This window comes from Ranitomeya variabilis, chromosome 4 (assembly GCF_051348905.1).
Source record: "Ranitomeya variabilis isolate aRanVar5 chromosome 4, aRanVar5.hap1, whole genome shotgun sequence".
In the NCBI taxonomy this organism is placed as follows: domain Eukaryota; kingdom Metazoa; phylum Chordata; class Amphibia; order Anura; family Dendrobatidae; genus Ranitomeya; species Ranitomeya variabilis.
In genome coordinates this window covers 692,675,471-692,693,057 of record NC_135235.1, presented here as the reverse complement: position 1 = coordinate 692,693,057, position 17,587 = coordinate 692,675,471, and the positions used below count along the sequence as shown (strand labels likewise).

At 44.0% G+C, this 17,587-nt stretch overlaps 1 protein-coding gene across 2 annotated transcripts in view; it reads left to right on the top strand.

Annotated features, from left to right (window-relative positions):
- The window catches only part of LOC143767697 (oocyte zinc finger protein XlCOF7.1-like), a 34,895-nt gene extending 26,811 nt beyond the window's left edge, over positions 1 to 8,084 (top strand). The window contains exon 7 of one of the 2 annotated variants that reach the window (XM_077256198.1): positions 6,480 to 8,084. In XM_077256198.1, coding sequence (XP_077112313.1) covers positions 6,480 to 7,426 — 947 coding nt within the window. In that variant the 3' untranslated portion in view covers positions 7,427 to 8,084. Of the gene's footprint in view, positions 1 to 6,476 lie in introns of both variants that reach the window. The other variant, XM_077256197.1, reaches the window with a different exon arrangement.
- Positions 8,085 to 17,587: the final 9,503 nt, after the last annotated feature.

Genomic DNA, 17,587 nt, shown 5'->3' with positions numbered 1-17,587 from the left:
GTTTCCAGTCCTTTCGGAGAGGTTTCTTCTCCAGAAAGCAGTTCGATCCTAAAAGTCAGGGTCGGTCCAGCAGAGGATCCTACAGAGGCTCCCGTGGACAGAGTAATAGGAACAGGGGATCTTTCTTTAGCCCATCCTATAAAAATAAATCTCTATGACGCCACTCACATTGGGGGGAGGCTCCGTATGTTCGCAGAAAATTGGGCCCAGATTACTCAGAATCAGTGGATTCTCAGTACTGTTTCCGAAGGTTACAGCATAGAACTTTACTCACCTCCCCCAGAAAGATACATTACACCTACGATAGTCAAACCAGATTCGGCTATACTAAAAGACCTACAGGACATGCTCAGGACAGAAGTAATAATTCCTGTCCCTCAGTCAGAGTTGGGGAAAGGCCACTACTCTTCCCTGTTCACGGTCACGCGGCCATCAGGCGACACCCGCACAATAATAAATCTAAAGCCTTTGAATGCATGGGTGAGATACAGAAGGTTCCGCATGGAACAGCAATGGTCAGCAATTCCGCTTATAAACCAAAATGCGGTCATGTGTACTATCGACCTAAAAAGGGCCTACTACCAGGTTCCAGTACATCCCTCATCTCAGAACCTGCTGAGATTTGCTGTAGCCCTGCCAACCCGGACCTGCTACTATCAGTTTCAGGGCCTCCCCTTCGGTCTGGCTTCCGCTCCTCGTGTTTTTACCAAACTTGTATCAGAGATGGTGGCCTTCCTGAGGAAACAGGGCATCATAATAATTCCGTACCTGGACGATTTCCTTCTTGTGGCAGATTCCGTAAAGCTCCTGGAAGATCACAGAGAGTGGACTATCGCACTGATGGAGCATCTCGGCTGGGTACTAAACTGGCAGAAATCCGATCTTCTACCAGAACGAAGGAAGACCTTCCTGGGGGTGCACCTGGATTCCAGACGCAGAATATCTTTACTACCTGGAGTCAAGAGAAGGATAATTCAGACTCAGGTCTGGTATCTATTGGAACATCAGGTTACCATAAGAATGGCTATGAAGGTTCTAGGCCTAATGACAGCCTGCATACCATCCGTCAGGTGGGCGCAGTCACACTCAAGACATCTACAGAATCAGATCTTGTCAGCTTGGGATCGCCGCCAGTCCTCCCTAGAGGCTCCATTGAGGCTGAACGGTCTAACAAGAAGATCCCTCGTCTGGTGGACACGATCGGAGAACTTAAAGGTGGGAGTTCTGTGGGTCACCTCCCCTTACGTAGTTATCACTACGGACGCCAGCGCTTGGGGCTGGGGAGCTCATCTGCAGGGCAGAATCTTGCAAGGCAAGTGGCCAGAAAGCATAAAAAGCAGATCATCCAACTTCAGAGAGCTCTACGCCGTATGGCAAGCATTGAAGCACAATCAGCCCATACTCTCAGATCGACACGTAAGAATCTTTTCCGACAATGTAACAACAGTCTCATTCCTGAACCATCAGGGAGGTCCAAGTTCTCAACCACTGCAGGATCTAGCAGAGATGATCTTCAGGTGGGCAGAGGACAATGTATTATCCATTACAGCTATCCATCTAGAAGGATCCCAAAATGTGATAGCGGATTACTTAAGCAGACGGAATCTGTGTCCAACAGAGTGGGAATTGGAACAGAGCATCTTCCAAAAATTATGTCGTAAATGGGGAACCCCCAACATAGACCTATTCGCGAGCAGGAGGAATGCGAAGACCCCAAGATTCTTCTCCCTGAACCCCTCGGATCTACCAGAAGGGGTAGATGCCCTGAGTCAGCAATGGGACCAACCGCTGTCGTATGCATTCCCACCCCTGGCATTAATTCCAGCTGTACTTCGAAAGATCAGGGAAGATCAGGCAACGGTCATCTTGATCGTCCCGTATTGGCCGATACGAAGCTGGTTCCCGGTGTTGGGGACATTAGCAGTCGACAATCCAGTCGAATTACCCATCAGGGGGAAAGTCATCCACCAAGGTCCAGTGTATCACCCAGACCCAAGCAAACTCCGTCTTTCAGCCTGGATCCTGAAAGGGACATCCTGAAGTTAAAGGGCTTGTCAGACCAGGTCATATCTACTATCCAGGGTAGTAGAAAACCTGTTACCTCAGCCATTTACCAAAAAATCTGGAAGCGTTTTTGTCTAGAAGGTGGCAGGTCCAATGTTGTATCAGGTTCTCTGGACATCCCTGGTATCTTAGACTTTTTACAAAAAGGGTTTAACTTGGGTCTTTGACCCAGCACATTAAAAGTCCAGGTGTCTGCGCTAAGCTCATTCCTGGACTATCCTTTGGCATCTCACCCATGGATAATAAGGTTTATTCGGGCCACTCAGAGAATGCGTCCCACTATTAGGCAGCTATCACCATCCTGGGATCTTAACTTGGTTCTTAGGGCACTATGTAAAGGAGTTTATTCTTCGGGGGATAGTATGCCTATTTCTATTCTCACTCGTAAAACGGCTTTTTTAGTGGCGATAACTACGGCCAAGAGGGTTGGAGAAATTCAGGCTCTATGTATCAGAGATCCTTATCTGCAGATCAGGGAAGACAGTCTAATTCTGAGATTAGATCCAGTCTTTATCCCGAAAGTAGCCTCTATTAAAAACAGGAATCAGGAAGTAATCCTCCCTTCATTCTGTAATAACCCTGCTAATGAGAAAGAGAGGGTCCTCCACTCACTAGACGTTAGACAAGGGGTTTTGGATTACCTAAAGGCCACAGACTCTTGGCGTACTGATCCAAACCTTTTTATTCTGTTCGGGGGAAAGAATAAAGGGAAGAAGGCCTCAATTTCTCGTTGGATCACAGATGTGATCACAGACGCTTATCAGTCAGAAGGTATGTCCCCTCCTTTAGGCTTAAAAGCCCACTCTACCCGTGGGGTGTCCGCCTCCTGGGCGGAGCGTGCAGGAGCTTCTGTAGAACAGATCTGTAACGCCGCAACATGGGCCAGGGCTGACACATTTTGTAAACACTATAAACTTGATGTTACATCCGGTCAGCACACGGCTTTTGGGAGGAAGGTCCTCCAAGCGGTAATCCCACCCTAAGGAGGTGCTTTGGTACTCTCCAATGTGCTGTCAGTAGGGACGTCCTGGAAAATAGGTATTAGTCCTACCGGTAATTATGTTTCCAGGAGTCCATACTGACAGCACCGGTAGTTCCCCCCCATGCATGTAATATTCTCAGGTATATTCGGATTTGTGCCTATATACTATTTTGTATTATGATTCTGTCATTAAAATATTTTATTTGCATTATTCCATGATTGGTTCTTGCTACAACACTGAGGATTGGAGGGTGGAGCTGGATATTTAAACTCTTGTGTGTTTCCTGTCCCTGCAAGGAGGAGAAGGACGTCCTCCAATGTGCTGTCAGTATGGACTCCTGGAAACATAATTACCGGTAGGACTAATACCTATTATTCACACCTGCAGGAGACGTGTTGGCATGGCTCGAGCCCTGGTTTCATGGGTTCACTCCACATCATAAATGACATTATGTTTTCAATCCTAAGGAATTCAGATTACTGCACAATCTCTCCTGAAATGGGGGCACTAATACTTTCTCTACTCTTATCTTTGACTATAATATTTGTTCTTGCAACTCATCTGACAGAAAATATTGGCCCTTACGTTAGTTTAGATTGCCAAGAGCCATCGAGCCACATACAGTAATTACCCCAGAGAGGTTTCACCACTAGTTACTCATTTATTTCTGATGAAGACTGTTGAATTTGATTAAGTAGATGTGATATTATCTACACTCACCGGCCACTTTATTAGGTACACCATGCTAGTAACGGGTTGGACCCCCTTTTGCCTTCAGAACTGCCTCAATTCTTCGTGGCATAGATTCAACAAGGTGCTGGAAGCATTCCTCAGAGATTTTGGTCCATATTGACATGATGGCATCACACAGTTGCCGCAGATTTGTCGGCTGCACATCCCAAAGATGCTCCATACAAGGCAGGATGGATCCATGCTTTCATGTTGTTTACGCCAAATTCTGACCCTACCATCCGAATGTCGCAGCAGAAATCGAGACTCATCAGACCAAGCAACGTTTTTCCAATCTTCTACTGTCCAATTTCGATGAGCTTGTACAAATTGTAGCCTCAGTTTCCTGTTCTTAGCTGAAAGGAGTGGTACCCGGTGTGGTCTTCTGCTGCTGTAGCCCATCTGCCTCAAAGTTCGACGCACTGTGCGTTCAGAGATGCTCTTAGGCCTACCTTGGTTGTAACGGGTGGCGATTTGAGTCACTGTTGCCTTTCTATCAGCTCGAACCAGTCTGCCCATTCTCCTCTGACCTCTGGCATCAACAAGGCATTTCCGCCCACAGAACTGCCGCTCACTGGATTTTTTTTCTTTTTCGGACCATTCTCTGTAAACCCTAGAGATGGTTGTGCGTGAAAATCCCAGTAGATCAGCAGTTTCTGAAATACTCAGACCAGCCCTTCTGGCACCAACAACCATGCCACGTTCAAAGGCACTCAAATCACCTTTCTTCCCCATACTGATGCTCGGTTTGAACTGCAGGAGATTGTCTTGACCATGTCTACATGCCTAAATGCACTGAGTTGCCGCCATGTGATTGGCTGATTAGAAATTAAGTGTTAACAAGAAGTTGGACAGGTGTACCTAATAAAGTGGCCAGTGAGTGTATAATAACAGTTTTTGACTACAGTAGATAGTTACCAAAATACTCTGATAACCAGTTCCTGCCACCAGTTTTGTGTTCCTGATCAGGGCCCATTTTTCAAATCTGACGTGTGTCACTTTATGTGGTGAGAATTTTAGAATTCTTTACAAAATATAAACCCCATTTTCACTTTCACAAATGGGAATAGCAAACACATGAACCTCACAAATTATTTTCTAACGTCTCTTGAATCTTATAATTTCCTATATACGGTTGTACATTACTGTCTGGGCACATGGCAGGGTTAAGAAGGGAAGGAGCGCCATTTAACAATTTGAATCAAGATCTTACTGGAATAGTTCGCAGACACAACGCACAGTAATGGAGTCACTGTTCAAGGTCACCTGGCAGCTCAAAAGATGGCCACATGAAGACCCACACCACAGGCCCACACAGAACACGGGAATATCATTAACTGAAAACTCAAAATAAGGATTAAACAACCACAAGACAGATTTCATTAACCAAGGTGTCATTGTAATTAGTATAATGGCGCCAACCTGACAGTGTCTGTAGGCTACTGTGCACAATCCTACTGACACAACGCTCCACTGGATCATCCTATGAGGTTTTCTATTAGTTTAAAACAAGAGGAAAAAATATGGAGCTGAAGTCCAAAATACTAAAGAGTATAAATTTATTCGATAGAATCAAATAGTAACATTGATTTAAATACATGTAACTTTAATACAAGAGACATGTTCAGAAGAGAGATCAGGTAGATATCAGCATGTAGACCAAATAGTACCTCATCATTAGTATAATAAAGTGCTTAGTGCCGTTCCATCATATCAGGAAAAGAAAACCAAGATGGTAAGTAGCAACCATAATAATTAGTGCGTAGCGCCAAAGTGCCCAATATATATCAGATCATCTCCTATCCTATGGTTCCTTACCCATCATGTGGTATATCGGGACCCATGTCATGCAGCCCCAACGCGCGTTTCGTGTTGGCTTCATCAGGGGGCAATGCTGATACCTTTTAGTATTTGGACTTCAGCTCCATATTTTTTCCTCTTGTTTTCAATATATTTAGATTTTGAGTGTCTTTTTGTTAATGCTTGGTGCACTGTTTCCCCACATGGGGTGGAACATGCATGACAGATTTGCACTAATGGTTCCTTTTATGTCTGTATTTATCTTATGAGGTTTTCTATTAGGCCGCGGTCACACATAACGTATGAAAAATCAGTCCGAGTCTCCCTGCTGACAATCACACAAATGTTCTCCGTATGGTCATCTCTGTGTAATGCGATGATGTGATTTTCTTACACCCATGTATCCATATGGCATCTGTATGACATGCATATGGCTTTACATTTCTCACTTCTTTCCCCCATTGAATTTAATGGCTCAATGGGCTGAAATGAGGAAAATGTGTGCGTATTTCTCACAAGTCACACTGATGGTCCATGTGGTGTTCGATTTTTTTTTTTCTCTCACCCATAGGCTTGCATTTGCGAGACTCGGGCGATATATGCGTACAATCGCAGCATGCTGCGATTTTACATGCATGCGGTATACGCCAAGACAAAAAAACGGTGATGTATGCTGCCCCATAGATTAACAGTGGTCCGAGTGCAATGTGAGGTTTTCTCGCATGGCACTCGTCTGTATTCAACGCTCATGTGACCCCGGCCTTAGACTGTGAACTGTCATTGTCTTGGTGGATAAATCAATATTTTTACATAACTTTCCATTTTTACAGACAGTTTAAGTAGAAATGTTAAATGATATTCAAAGATATTTTATTAAAAAATAATTTGTTTTATTCTTAGCAGATGACTGTACCAGGAGATCAGAGGGACAGCTAACATTGTCAATTTTTAAATCCGATGATCTTGGGACCCCACAGGATATAATTGAATTGAATGCCATTACTCCAGATATACCATCATTCCTTCACAGCAAAGATCTTTTATCTGATCCTTTGAAACAGGTCCTGTCTTCTGATTCATTACCGACTGCTACGGAAAATCAAAGTCACAAAATAAGCATTAAAAACAGAAATAGTCCTAAGTCAAAGAAGCCATTTTCATGTTCAGAATTTAGAAATTGGTTTCCCATTGAAAACATTGAAAAGTCTTTTCTTAAACATCCAAAAATAAACACAGTGGAGAAAAGATTTTCCTGTGCCATGTGTGGGAAATGTTTTAATCTCAAATCAAATCTTGTTAGACACCAAAGAAGTCACACAGGGGAAAAGCCTTTTTCATGTTCAGAATGTGGGAAATGTTTTAGCCATAAAACAGCTTTGGTTCAGCACCATAGAACCCACACAGGGGAGAAGCCTTTTTCATGTTCAGAATGTGGGAAATGTTTTAACCGAAAAGCGTATCTTGATAGCCACCAGAGAACCCACACAGGGGAGAAGCCTTTTTCCTGTTCAGTCTGTGGGAAATGTTTTAACCACAAATCACATCTTGTTACACACCAGAGAATTCACACAGGGGAGAAGCCTTTTTCTTGTCCAGAATGTGGGAAATGTTTTAAACAGAAATCGGTTCTTGATATTCACCAGAGAATTCACACAGGGGAGAAGCCTTTTTCCTGTCCAGAATGTGGGAAATGTTTTAAACAGAAACCAGATATGGTTAGGCACCAGAAAATCCACTCAGGGGAAAAGCCTTTTTCCTGTTCAGAATGTTGGAAATGTTTTAATCAGAAATCAATTTTGGTTAGGCACCAGAGAACTCACACAGGGAAGAAGCCTCTTTCATGTTCATAATGTTGGAAATGCTAGGACAACATTGGATCATTCAAATATCCACAAGAACTTCTGGAGTGAGTTTGCTGCACTGAAAGTAAAGGGGCCGAATAATATTGCACATCCCACTTTTCAGTTTTTTAATTTCCACAAAAATTTCAAATAACCAATAAATGTCATTCAACTTCACAGTTGTGTTCCACTTGTTGTTGATTCTTCACCAAAAATTAACATTTGGTATCTTTATGTTTGAAGCATGATATGTGGGAAAAGGTTGAAAAGTTGAAGGGGACCGAATAAGTTCGCAAGACATTGTATGTTACACAGCCAGTAAATATGCAGGGGATTCCCCGCCAGTCGCTGTAATGCCGTAGCCATCTCGGTAGTGGCATTACTATGATTGGCTGGCTGTATTATATAATCCGGGGTTATAAAAGAACAGGTGCCGCCACGCTCGACATAATGATACCATTGCACAGCTCAGAGACAGTTCTTATTGGAGGAAGAGATTGGTTTTACAGGCCTGTGTGTGCACAGTATAACAAATCAGTCCTGTAGTGATGATACTGGTGCTGAAGCTGAACCATCATATTAACAGTCCTTGTAAGGGCTAATCTTGTGCTTTGTTGTTTGTATGAGATACATTCTGCATTTAGCCTAGTGAGGGACAGTTACATGAGCAGGGAGATTGACTGAATACAGTCTCTGGGCATGGCTCAGTGCTTTGCAGGCCGTTGCTAAATATATGGCAGCAGCAGTTGACCACATTCTTTTTTTCGTGGGTGAAAATAGACTATAGTGTTATCCATAGAGTATTACGTGCTTTGTGGTGCATTTCTGATGAATATAACAATCCAAATAAGTGTTGAGAAATTTTCCTGGATTTAATTTGTCATCCATACACTTTTATGTTCTTTGTTACATTATGGTGATATTAAACTCCAAAAAAAAAAAACGCTTTGACTGGTGCAGGTGACCAATTTTTTTAAATAAAAAAATAAACTTGGCTTCCAGAGACACAGCAATTAGAAAATTTGGAATGCATGCGGTAAGGGACGGGGAAGTGGAGGTGCTAACGATGGTGCACGTAGACAATGAGAATGTGGGGCAGATACGATTATGCCTGTGGCTGAAGCACAAGAACCGCGCCCATCCATGTCACCTAGGTTTCTGTCCCACTTTGCAGGAAGGTAAGTGTCACGGGATTCTTCTTCGGTATCACACAATCAACAGAGCAAAAGAAGAGTGAACAATCCCAAGACCTTTATTTAGGCAGAAATACAATAGACCCATATATAATCCACCACACAAAGGATAAGATAGTCCAGAACCCGAATGCATTTCAATAACAGGATAAAAGTCCTCGGAAATGAGATTTCAACAATCCAGCAAATGATAACACAGTCCGTATACTCTTCTTTCTCTCTGAGGTGCTGTGATCACATCATAGTTCCACACAGGATCTTATCTGGTGTCTCACCTCCCTGATATTTTAAGGGTATGTGCACACACTGCAGATTACTCTGCGGATTTTTCCGGACTGATTTTGGTAAATCCGCAGGTAAACCGCACTGCGGATTTTCTAATGTATTACTGCAGATTTACCGCAATTTTTTTTTTGCGGATTCCACCTGCAATTTTACACCTGCGGATTCCTATTGTGGAGCCGGTGTAAACCGCTGCGGAATCTGCACAAAGAATTGACTTGCTGCAGAATAAACAACGCTACGTTTCCGCTCGTTTTTTTTCACAGCATGTGCACTGCGGATTTTGTTTTCCATAGGTTTACATGGTACTGTAAACGCATGGAAAACCGCTGCGAATCTGCAGCCGTCAATCCGCAGAGGGAGACACACAGCAGAAGCAGGGGTACACTCTCAAAGGCCTGGTCCATTTTCATTACACAATCCTAGCATCCAGGGCCTAATGACCGGGTATTTTTGACAAGGAGTGAAACATTTTTAAAAATGGTCAAGCAATACCTGCCTCACAAAACCAGCACGCTCCCTAATTCCTCTGCGACCTTCAACTATTGGGTCTCAAAGCTGGACACTGGACATGTACAGCCCTGCCACTTGCATCTTGTCTGGGAGGATTTTTAATGCCACCAAGAAGGGTCATAGCAGAAAGGAGCTTTCGCTTGTCAGCAGAGAATGCTGACAGGCTCATCCTCAAAAATGAATAAAGCCTGGATTAGCCCATATTTTTTTCACACTACCAGATGACAGCAGCACAAAAAGTGTTTTTAATGTACAATATTTGAATGAGGCCCTCCAGTTGTTGCCTTCAAGGGTGTACGATTGATCCTCCTTATCATTTGTGCAAAGCCTTTAGGAGTGTTTTTTATGAGGCACTCCACCTGGTGCCTTCAAGGGTGTTGTGATGACACAGCATTTTATCTTAATCAATCTGGGGTCTATTTTCAGTAAGCCAGGAGGCATTGACTGTTATATTTATGATCATTTGTGAATATGTGTTTTTCTGGTTCAAGAAAACAGACTTTTCCCTTCACCCATGACAGCACACCTGAGAGATGGATCCACCCAGCCAGGATAGGAAACCTACTGAAATAAAAGGACGGTACCTCTCCCTCACTTCAGTTGGGTTTCCTGTCGTGACAGGGATCCCTGTGCTGAAAATCCGGCGGTTTGAAGACTTTCTTATCCACTCTCCCACGCCTGTACCTGCACTAGAAGAACAGGCAGAGTGTCTGTATGCCGGCCTTCAGGTGTGGAAGCGCTGTCCACGGGTCCTGTGGGGCCTCAACATTTGTGCAGGTGCAGATTGGTGCAGTCATGGGCCCAGTGACTCTTCTGCAGCTGCCACGCCACTCTCCCTCTGCCTGCTAACAGCCACTCCATAGTGAGCCAGGCTACCGGGGCGCACGCCTCTGACATTGTGCGCGAGGCACACTGGGAATGGGTGTGCCTGCATGATGTCTTGTGGTGTACACTTGGGCCAATATGGTGGCCCCCATGGCTAAAAATCCAGCCGGGGTGCGTGGATACTGGGCACATCCCGGCAGGGTGGCTAGAGGAGGGAGGTGCATGGATCGGTACCGGAGGAGGCAGGAAGCGCAGTGGATCCCTCTTATAAGGAGGGATGACCACAGAAGAGGTGCTCGTGTCCGAAGCTCTCCATTATGGAGGATCACAGTGGACAGCAGCCCTTTCAGCAGCAGCTGGAGCATTCTCCAGTGTCTATGCTTGGTCACCAGCTTGGGCGCACTAAGAGGAGCAGCCGCTCGAGTGATGGCAGTCTTCCCAGCCAGAGATCGCGGGACTCCTCGGTATTCAGGACATAGTTTATACCCCTGATCAGCCTCCATATCTGGTACTCTTGGTTTGACAGTGGGTGGTGAGTGATCTACGAGAATGTCACCTCTGTTGTTAATAGGGACCATTTTCTGCTTAATCACTGGGGGCCTAGGAAGGCTAGTGCCAAGACAAAGAATAAAGAGTGTGCCCTTTGCAAAACCCCACTGGCAGTTCAGTGGCAGAAGGATCTCTGCTCTGACTGCATACAGTAAACCCTACCGGAAGAGACCCCCGACTTTGCCACGAGCCTTAGGGCAATAATCAGGGCGGAGGTGAAAGGTTCCCTAAAGTCAGTTTTGAAAAAGGAAAGCAAGAGAGCTGTGGGGCTTATCACGTTTTCAGAGGCCTCGCAATCTGGTGGGGAATATCATGTGGAATCCCTGTCCTCTTCCTCGCCATCCTCCTACTCCTCCTCGGACAGTGATATAGGTGGCTGACCTTAATTTCCGGCCGAGGACACGGATAGACTGGTTATGGCAGTCAGGTCAACAATGGGCCTAAAGAAGGAAAAAACACCTAAATCCTTAGAGGATGTTATGTTTGGGGGGCCTGGAGGAAAAAAAGAAGTGCACCTTTCCATTTAATGCTAGTAGTGATGAGCGAGCATACTCGTTGCTCCGATTTTCCAGAGCATGCTCAGGTGGTCTCTGAGTATTTATGACTGCTCGGAGATTTAGTTTTCCTTGCTGAATCTGGATTTATGGCTGCTAGGCAGCTTGACTACATGTGGGTGTTGCCTGGTTGCTAGGGAATCCCCACATGTAATCAAGCTGTCTAGTAGCCACAAATCATCCAGCTGTGGCAAGGAAAATTAAATCTCCGAGCAGTCATCCATCAGTTTACAGTCACTAAACATGCCAGTTCTTCTCTTGTGACTGCACCACCATGTTCATGTTATACTCACAGCTTTACACAGTACACGATACCCTCTGGGTAGCAGCCAGGAACCATGTCCTCCAGTTTACAGTCACTAAACATGCCAGACCTCCTTCGAGCACAGGACAGTCTACCTTCGGTTTGCCGCTGGGCACAAGACAGTCCACCTCCAAAACCAGTGGGCAACTGCACTGCTGTGTATGCTGTGGGTGCCAGGCATCTCAGCTCCCCTGGCTGTTTGGCTCTGCTGGCCTGTGTTGCCTCACACAGGTAGAGTGCTGCAGAACAGGTTTTCCCCTGAATCTGCCTTGAACAACCAGCATGTCCAAGACCTATGCTCACTTAATCTGCATTGCAACTACAGCAATGCCTGTGACTGCAATGCCCTCTCATGGCCTCAAGAAGCCTTCGTGGGCATCCTGGGGAGAGCACTCAGTGACCCCTACAGGTAACACCAGTCACTGCCTCACATCGCATATCCGTTGTCAATTCTTTTGCTTTCCCCATGACTCACAATCCAGAAACGTCAGTGGTTGGATGAAAGATGCAAGAGTCTGTCTGGATCCTAAAAACTCACTCAGCTTTTCTGCACACACATAGATTACAAGCAAACAGGTCACATGTGAGGATGTTATCTTTAGTAGCCATTCAAACCCATTTGTGTCAACTTCTGTGCATGTTATCAGGCCAAAATCACCATGGTATGTGAACTTTTGATCAGGGTCATTTGGATGTTTTGGGTTGTCATTATGATTTTAAAAGAGAAAACACAACAGTTTGACAATAAATGGCTTCACCCAACCACTAACTATGAGTGGAGAAAAAGCTTGGATGCTATCATTCATATTCTCTGAAAAAAAAAAAGCCAAGAAAGCAAAAACTCTGCCAGGGTATGTAAACTTTTGAGCACAACTGTACATCCAAAGATCCCTGAGACTCTCTACTGGACAGTATGGCTCCATCATGAGGGACACAATTTGTCATTCTACAGGATGCTAGTTTAGGGGGCCATGGCCACAAATGTGGCTTACATATTATTTGTCAAACTTAACCTGACAGGTTCCACGCTCCTATCAAAGTGTTTGTGTTCTGTCCTCCCCTCTGAAAACACAATTCTACTCCCCTATCAGACCATCTGTTGTGCTGTTTCCTGTATTTTATGAGCTTGATATCTCGTATCTTTCACTATATTTTATATGACATTGATATCCCATCAGATCATTTATTTGTCATTCTTATTGTTTCTCATTGATTGGGCTTATTATTTATATGGCACATAAATCTATTATAAATCCTACAAAAAGAACTACGGAGTATATACACCCATCAAATTATGAATGATGAATTTTATTAGAAAACATGTAAACATCAATAACCACAGATATAAAAACAGACAAGGTGCACGTTTTAGCACATGTATGGCGGAACAAACACACTGAATAAGTAGCACCTAGGGCTCAGACGAGACAGATACAGATATATACCAGGAACAGTATTGATCACTCAGTAACTAGTGTTTGTAGCTATAAAGTGCATAGTGCTTCATATGAGTAGCCAATATGTCCAATAATAAACTGCAACTATTAATCATACATCAAATGGCATAATGCAAGTACCCAATTAGTTCTGCCAGTCTTACCCAAAATATCCTATGGTGCCAGTGTGTGTCCGGTGGCCCCGATGCGCGTTTCGCGTGGGCTTCCTCGGGGGGACATGTTTGTGTGTCTAACTGGACGATATTTAAGGATGTGTGGTCAGCTGTGGCGGCCATCGCGCATTTTAATTGGCGCATGCGCTCCGCCATCTACGGAAAGCCGCACATCGCATCCCCGGCGTCCGCGGTGCTCAGAGCAGGCAGAGGAAAAATCCTCAAGACGTCACTTCCTGCTCCACCGCTGATGGACGCCGGAGACTGCGATGCGCCGTCACCGCTGTGGCGCGCATGCGCGCGTACATACGCGGCCATCTTGCTTGAGGGAACAAACTAAGGGCAGCAGCAGGATGTGCGGCTTTCCGTAGATGGCGGAGCGCATGCGCCAATTAAAATGCGCGATGGCCGCCACAGCTGACCACACATCCTTAAATATCGTCCAGTTAGACACACAAACATGTCCCCCCGAGGAAGCCCACGCGAAACGCGCGTCGGGGCCACCGGACACACACTGGCACCATAGGATATTTTGGGTAAGACTGGCAGAACTAATTGGGTACTTGCATTATGCCATTTGATGTATGATTAATAGTTGCAGTTTATTATTGGACATCTTGGCTACTCATATGAAGCACTATGCACTTTATAGCTACAAACACTAGTTACTGAGTGATCAATACTGTTCCTGGTATATATCTGTATCTGTCTCGTCTGAGCCCTAGGTGCTACTTATTCAGTGTGTTTGTTCCGCCATACATGTGCTAAAACGTGCACCTTGTCTGTTTTTATATCTGTGGTTATTGATGTTTACATGTTTTCTAATAAAATTCATCATTCATAATTTGATGGGTGTATATACTCCGTAGTTCTTTTTGTAGGATTTATATGTAAGTGGAGGTTGCCCTGTTATATCATATGTCCAATATAGGGTGTTTCCCGTTTTGATATCTGATATGCATCAGTGGTTTCTGTATTACATAAATCTATTATGCAGCTCTTCCAAATCACCTCACCAAGTATAAAGTGTGTGTTATGTACGTTTGTAAAAAAAAGAGACACATAATATTGTAAAAGTTTTAAAGGATTTTATGGTTCAGAAAATAATTCCATCTCAGGATGATTCAGTCACAGTTTTTATGTAGACACAAGACAATCAAATAATATAAAAAGCATTATAACTGCAATTAATAATATACATCATTGCAATTCTTACAGAATAATATGGAGTGTTTAAATCAAGGTATATTATTTATTCTACACATCACTTACATCATGAGCCACATGGATTGTAGGATCGGAAGAGACTTTTTTTAGGTTTTTTAGTTCCTTGTGTGATACCTTATGATGGGGAGTGTAAAGATTGAATTGCACGGCGTGGTGTGGATAGCGTTTGAGGTGTAGATACAGCAATAACTTAATGAATGGAGATTTTGAATCTGTCTAAAAGCTGTCTAGTATTGAATTACCCACAACTGTAGATCGAATATTCAACTGGGCTATTGCCTCCATAAATGAATCCCAACCTCGAAGTAGATTCCTGCTGGTCAGGGCTCTGTGTTGTACTGCGTACCAAATCCAGCACGTTAGATCTTGGTATTACAGATCCTTTGAAAATAAATTCACTTTTATCCTTCCAAGCTGTAACATTTTTATTCTGCAGTAATCTGTTAGTAAAAATTCATCCTTCCTTTTACATCGCTTGTTTACATGGTTGACAATTCCAGTGACCTCTTGATTTTTATCAGGGTCTAAATTTGGCAGTTGTTGGTGATCATTCAGGGCTGATGAGATGTAAAGTTGCTGGTTCCTTTGCATCGTGTTTAGCATGAACCAAGTACCTCTGTAGTATGGCATTAAACTTTTTAATTTTCATGTCATCGGGGATGTCACAGCATTGTATAATCTCACTAATCTCATCAAGGTGATGTATTAGGAGGTCTTAGGCTCTGTCACACTTCCGTCTTTCCTTTCTGTCAAAATGCGTCGTTTTGTGAAAAAACATTTTGTGAAACGTTTGCTGTATCCGTTTTTTTCTCATAGATTTGTATTAGCGACGGATTGTGACGAATGGCCTTCTGTTTCATTGTCGTGCGCTGGATCAGTCGGGCGGAGACAACGCACATAGAAACGTTTTTGTGTACGTCAGAAAATCGCCCAGCGACGGATCCTGCGCTGACCGTAGTTGGCTATAATGGAAGCCTATGGACGCAGGATCCATCACTTACTGTCAAAAGCAGGAATCCAGCGACGGATGACATCTTTTGAAACTGAGTATGCGTGGAAAAATTTCCCATCAGGGAAATTGTCTCTCGCACTCTCTCTCTTTTTACTATTGATGCTGCCTATGCAGCATCAATAGTAAAAAGATATAATCTTAAAAATAATACAAAAATCATGATATTCTTACCTTCCGGCGTCCCCTGCAGCCTTCCCAGTGCTCGCGATGCTGCCGGCAGCTCCTGTTCCCAGTGATGCCTTGCAAAATGATGCCTCGCAAGACCACTACACCATCGCAGGTCATTGTCTCGCAAGGCATTACTGGGAACGGGAGCTGATGGCAGCATCGTGAGCATCGGGAAGGCTGCGGGGGACACCAGAAGGTAAGAATATCGCAATTTTATTTTTTAATTATTTTTAACATGGGTTGCATTGTGTATTTGTTTTCGCAGCGGAAAAAAGCAGCAAAGATGCATACACAATGTGTGCACATAGCCTCGACGGATCCGTAAGAAAAAAACAGACCCAGTGCATCCGTCTTTTCAACATTTTGACGGATTGTGACAGATTGAAAAAAATTGAAGTGTGAAAGAGGCCTTAGTTTGATTAGATCCTGTTTGGGGACCAGATACATTTTCTCTGTATCCTCCATTATTTGCCTGTGAGGAGACTTGTTATTGGTGTTGCAAAAGAGGCTCTATAAACCCATCAGTCTGCTTTGGTAGACACTTCTTATTCTTTATAGACTGTGATATATCACTCAGGGTTCTTACACCTTTACACCGTTTCTTTAGTATACTTTAAGCCGCTCTTTCAGGGGAATTCAACCTTTCAAGATGTTTAAAGCAATCTCTCCTATGGCTGTAATTAAATCGTTGACAGGTTTTCTGACAGTGGGGGTTGCCTTCACCAGCATTTTTAAGAAAGCCCAGTTACAACAGAGTCTCTCAGACATCTTTATAACTCTGCGTACAAAGCATACAATGTCTGATTCCGTGTAAAATTGACTTTTTAGAAATATTTTCTATGGAATGCCCGGGTAAAATAGAGGTTACCAATTCAAATACCATATTACCATTTCTTTGTAAATTATTACTAAGTCCCTGTAACACCTTATTGAAGGGTAAACCTGCGCAAGGCAGTGGATATTGATTTTCAATGCTGCTCTGCATTTTCTACTGAAATGTCTCCGGACTAGGTAAAATCTTCTGGGAAGGTAGACTCATTGCTCATATAAAATACAGGGGATTGGGAAGGAAAATTGGAAGGGCTGAATACATAATTGTGGCTCATATAAATAATAGGACTAATCAATGAGAATCACGCTATCAAATTAGAATGACAAATAAATAATGGGATGTCAAACTCCTTTAAAATACAGAGAACAGATGGTCTGATAGGGGAGGGGGAGTGTGTGGAGAGGGGGGCAGAACACAGACTTTTTGATACACTTTTACTTATACCTGTAAGCAGGTAATTCGCTATGTGTACCTACCATTGCTTCACTAAAGGTACCTTCACACTAAGCGACTTTGCAGCGAGAACGATAGCAGTCCGTGACGTTGCAGCGTCCTGGCTAGCGATATCGTTGTGTTTGACACGCAGCAGCGATCAGGATCCTGCTGTGATATCGTTGGTCGTTGCTGAAAGTCCAGAACTTTATTTCGTCGCTGGATCTCCCGCTGTCATCGCTGGATCGGTGTGTGTGACACCGATCCAGTGATGTGTTCACTGGTTACCAGGGTAAACATCAGGTTACTAAGCGCAGGGCCGCGCTTAGTAACCCGATATTTACCCTGGTTACCATTGTAAATGTAAAAAAAAAAAATACTCACATTCCGGTGCCCGGGGTCCGCTTCCCTGCACTCCTCCTGCATCCTGTGTAAGTGCCGGCCGTAAAGCAGAGCGGTGACGTCACCGCTGTGCTCTGTGGGAGATGCCGGAGATGTTTGGCGCTGACACAGGATGCAGGAGGAGTGCAGGGAAGCGGACGCCCGGACACCGGAATGTGAGTATGTGTTTTTTTTTTTTACATTTACAATGGTAACCAGGGTAAACATCGGGTTACTAAGCGTGGCCCTGCGCTTAGTAACCCGATGTTTACCCTGGTTACCCGGGGAC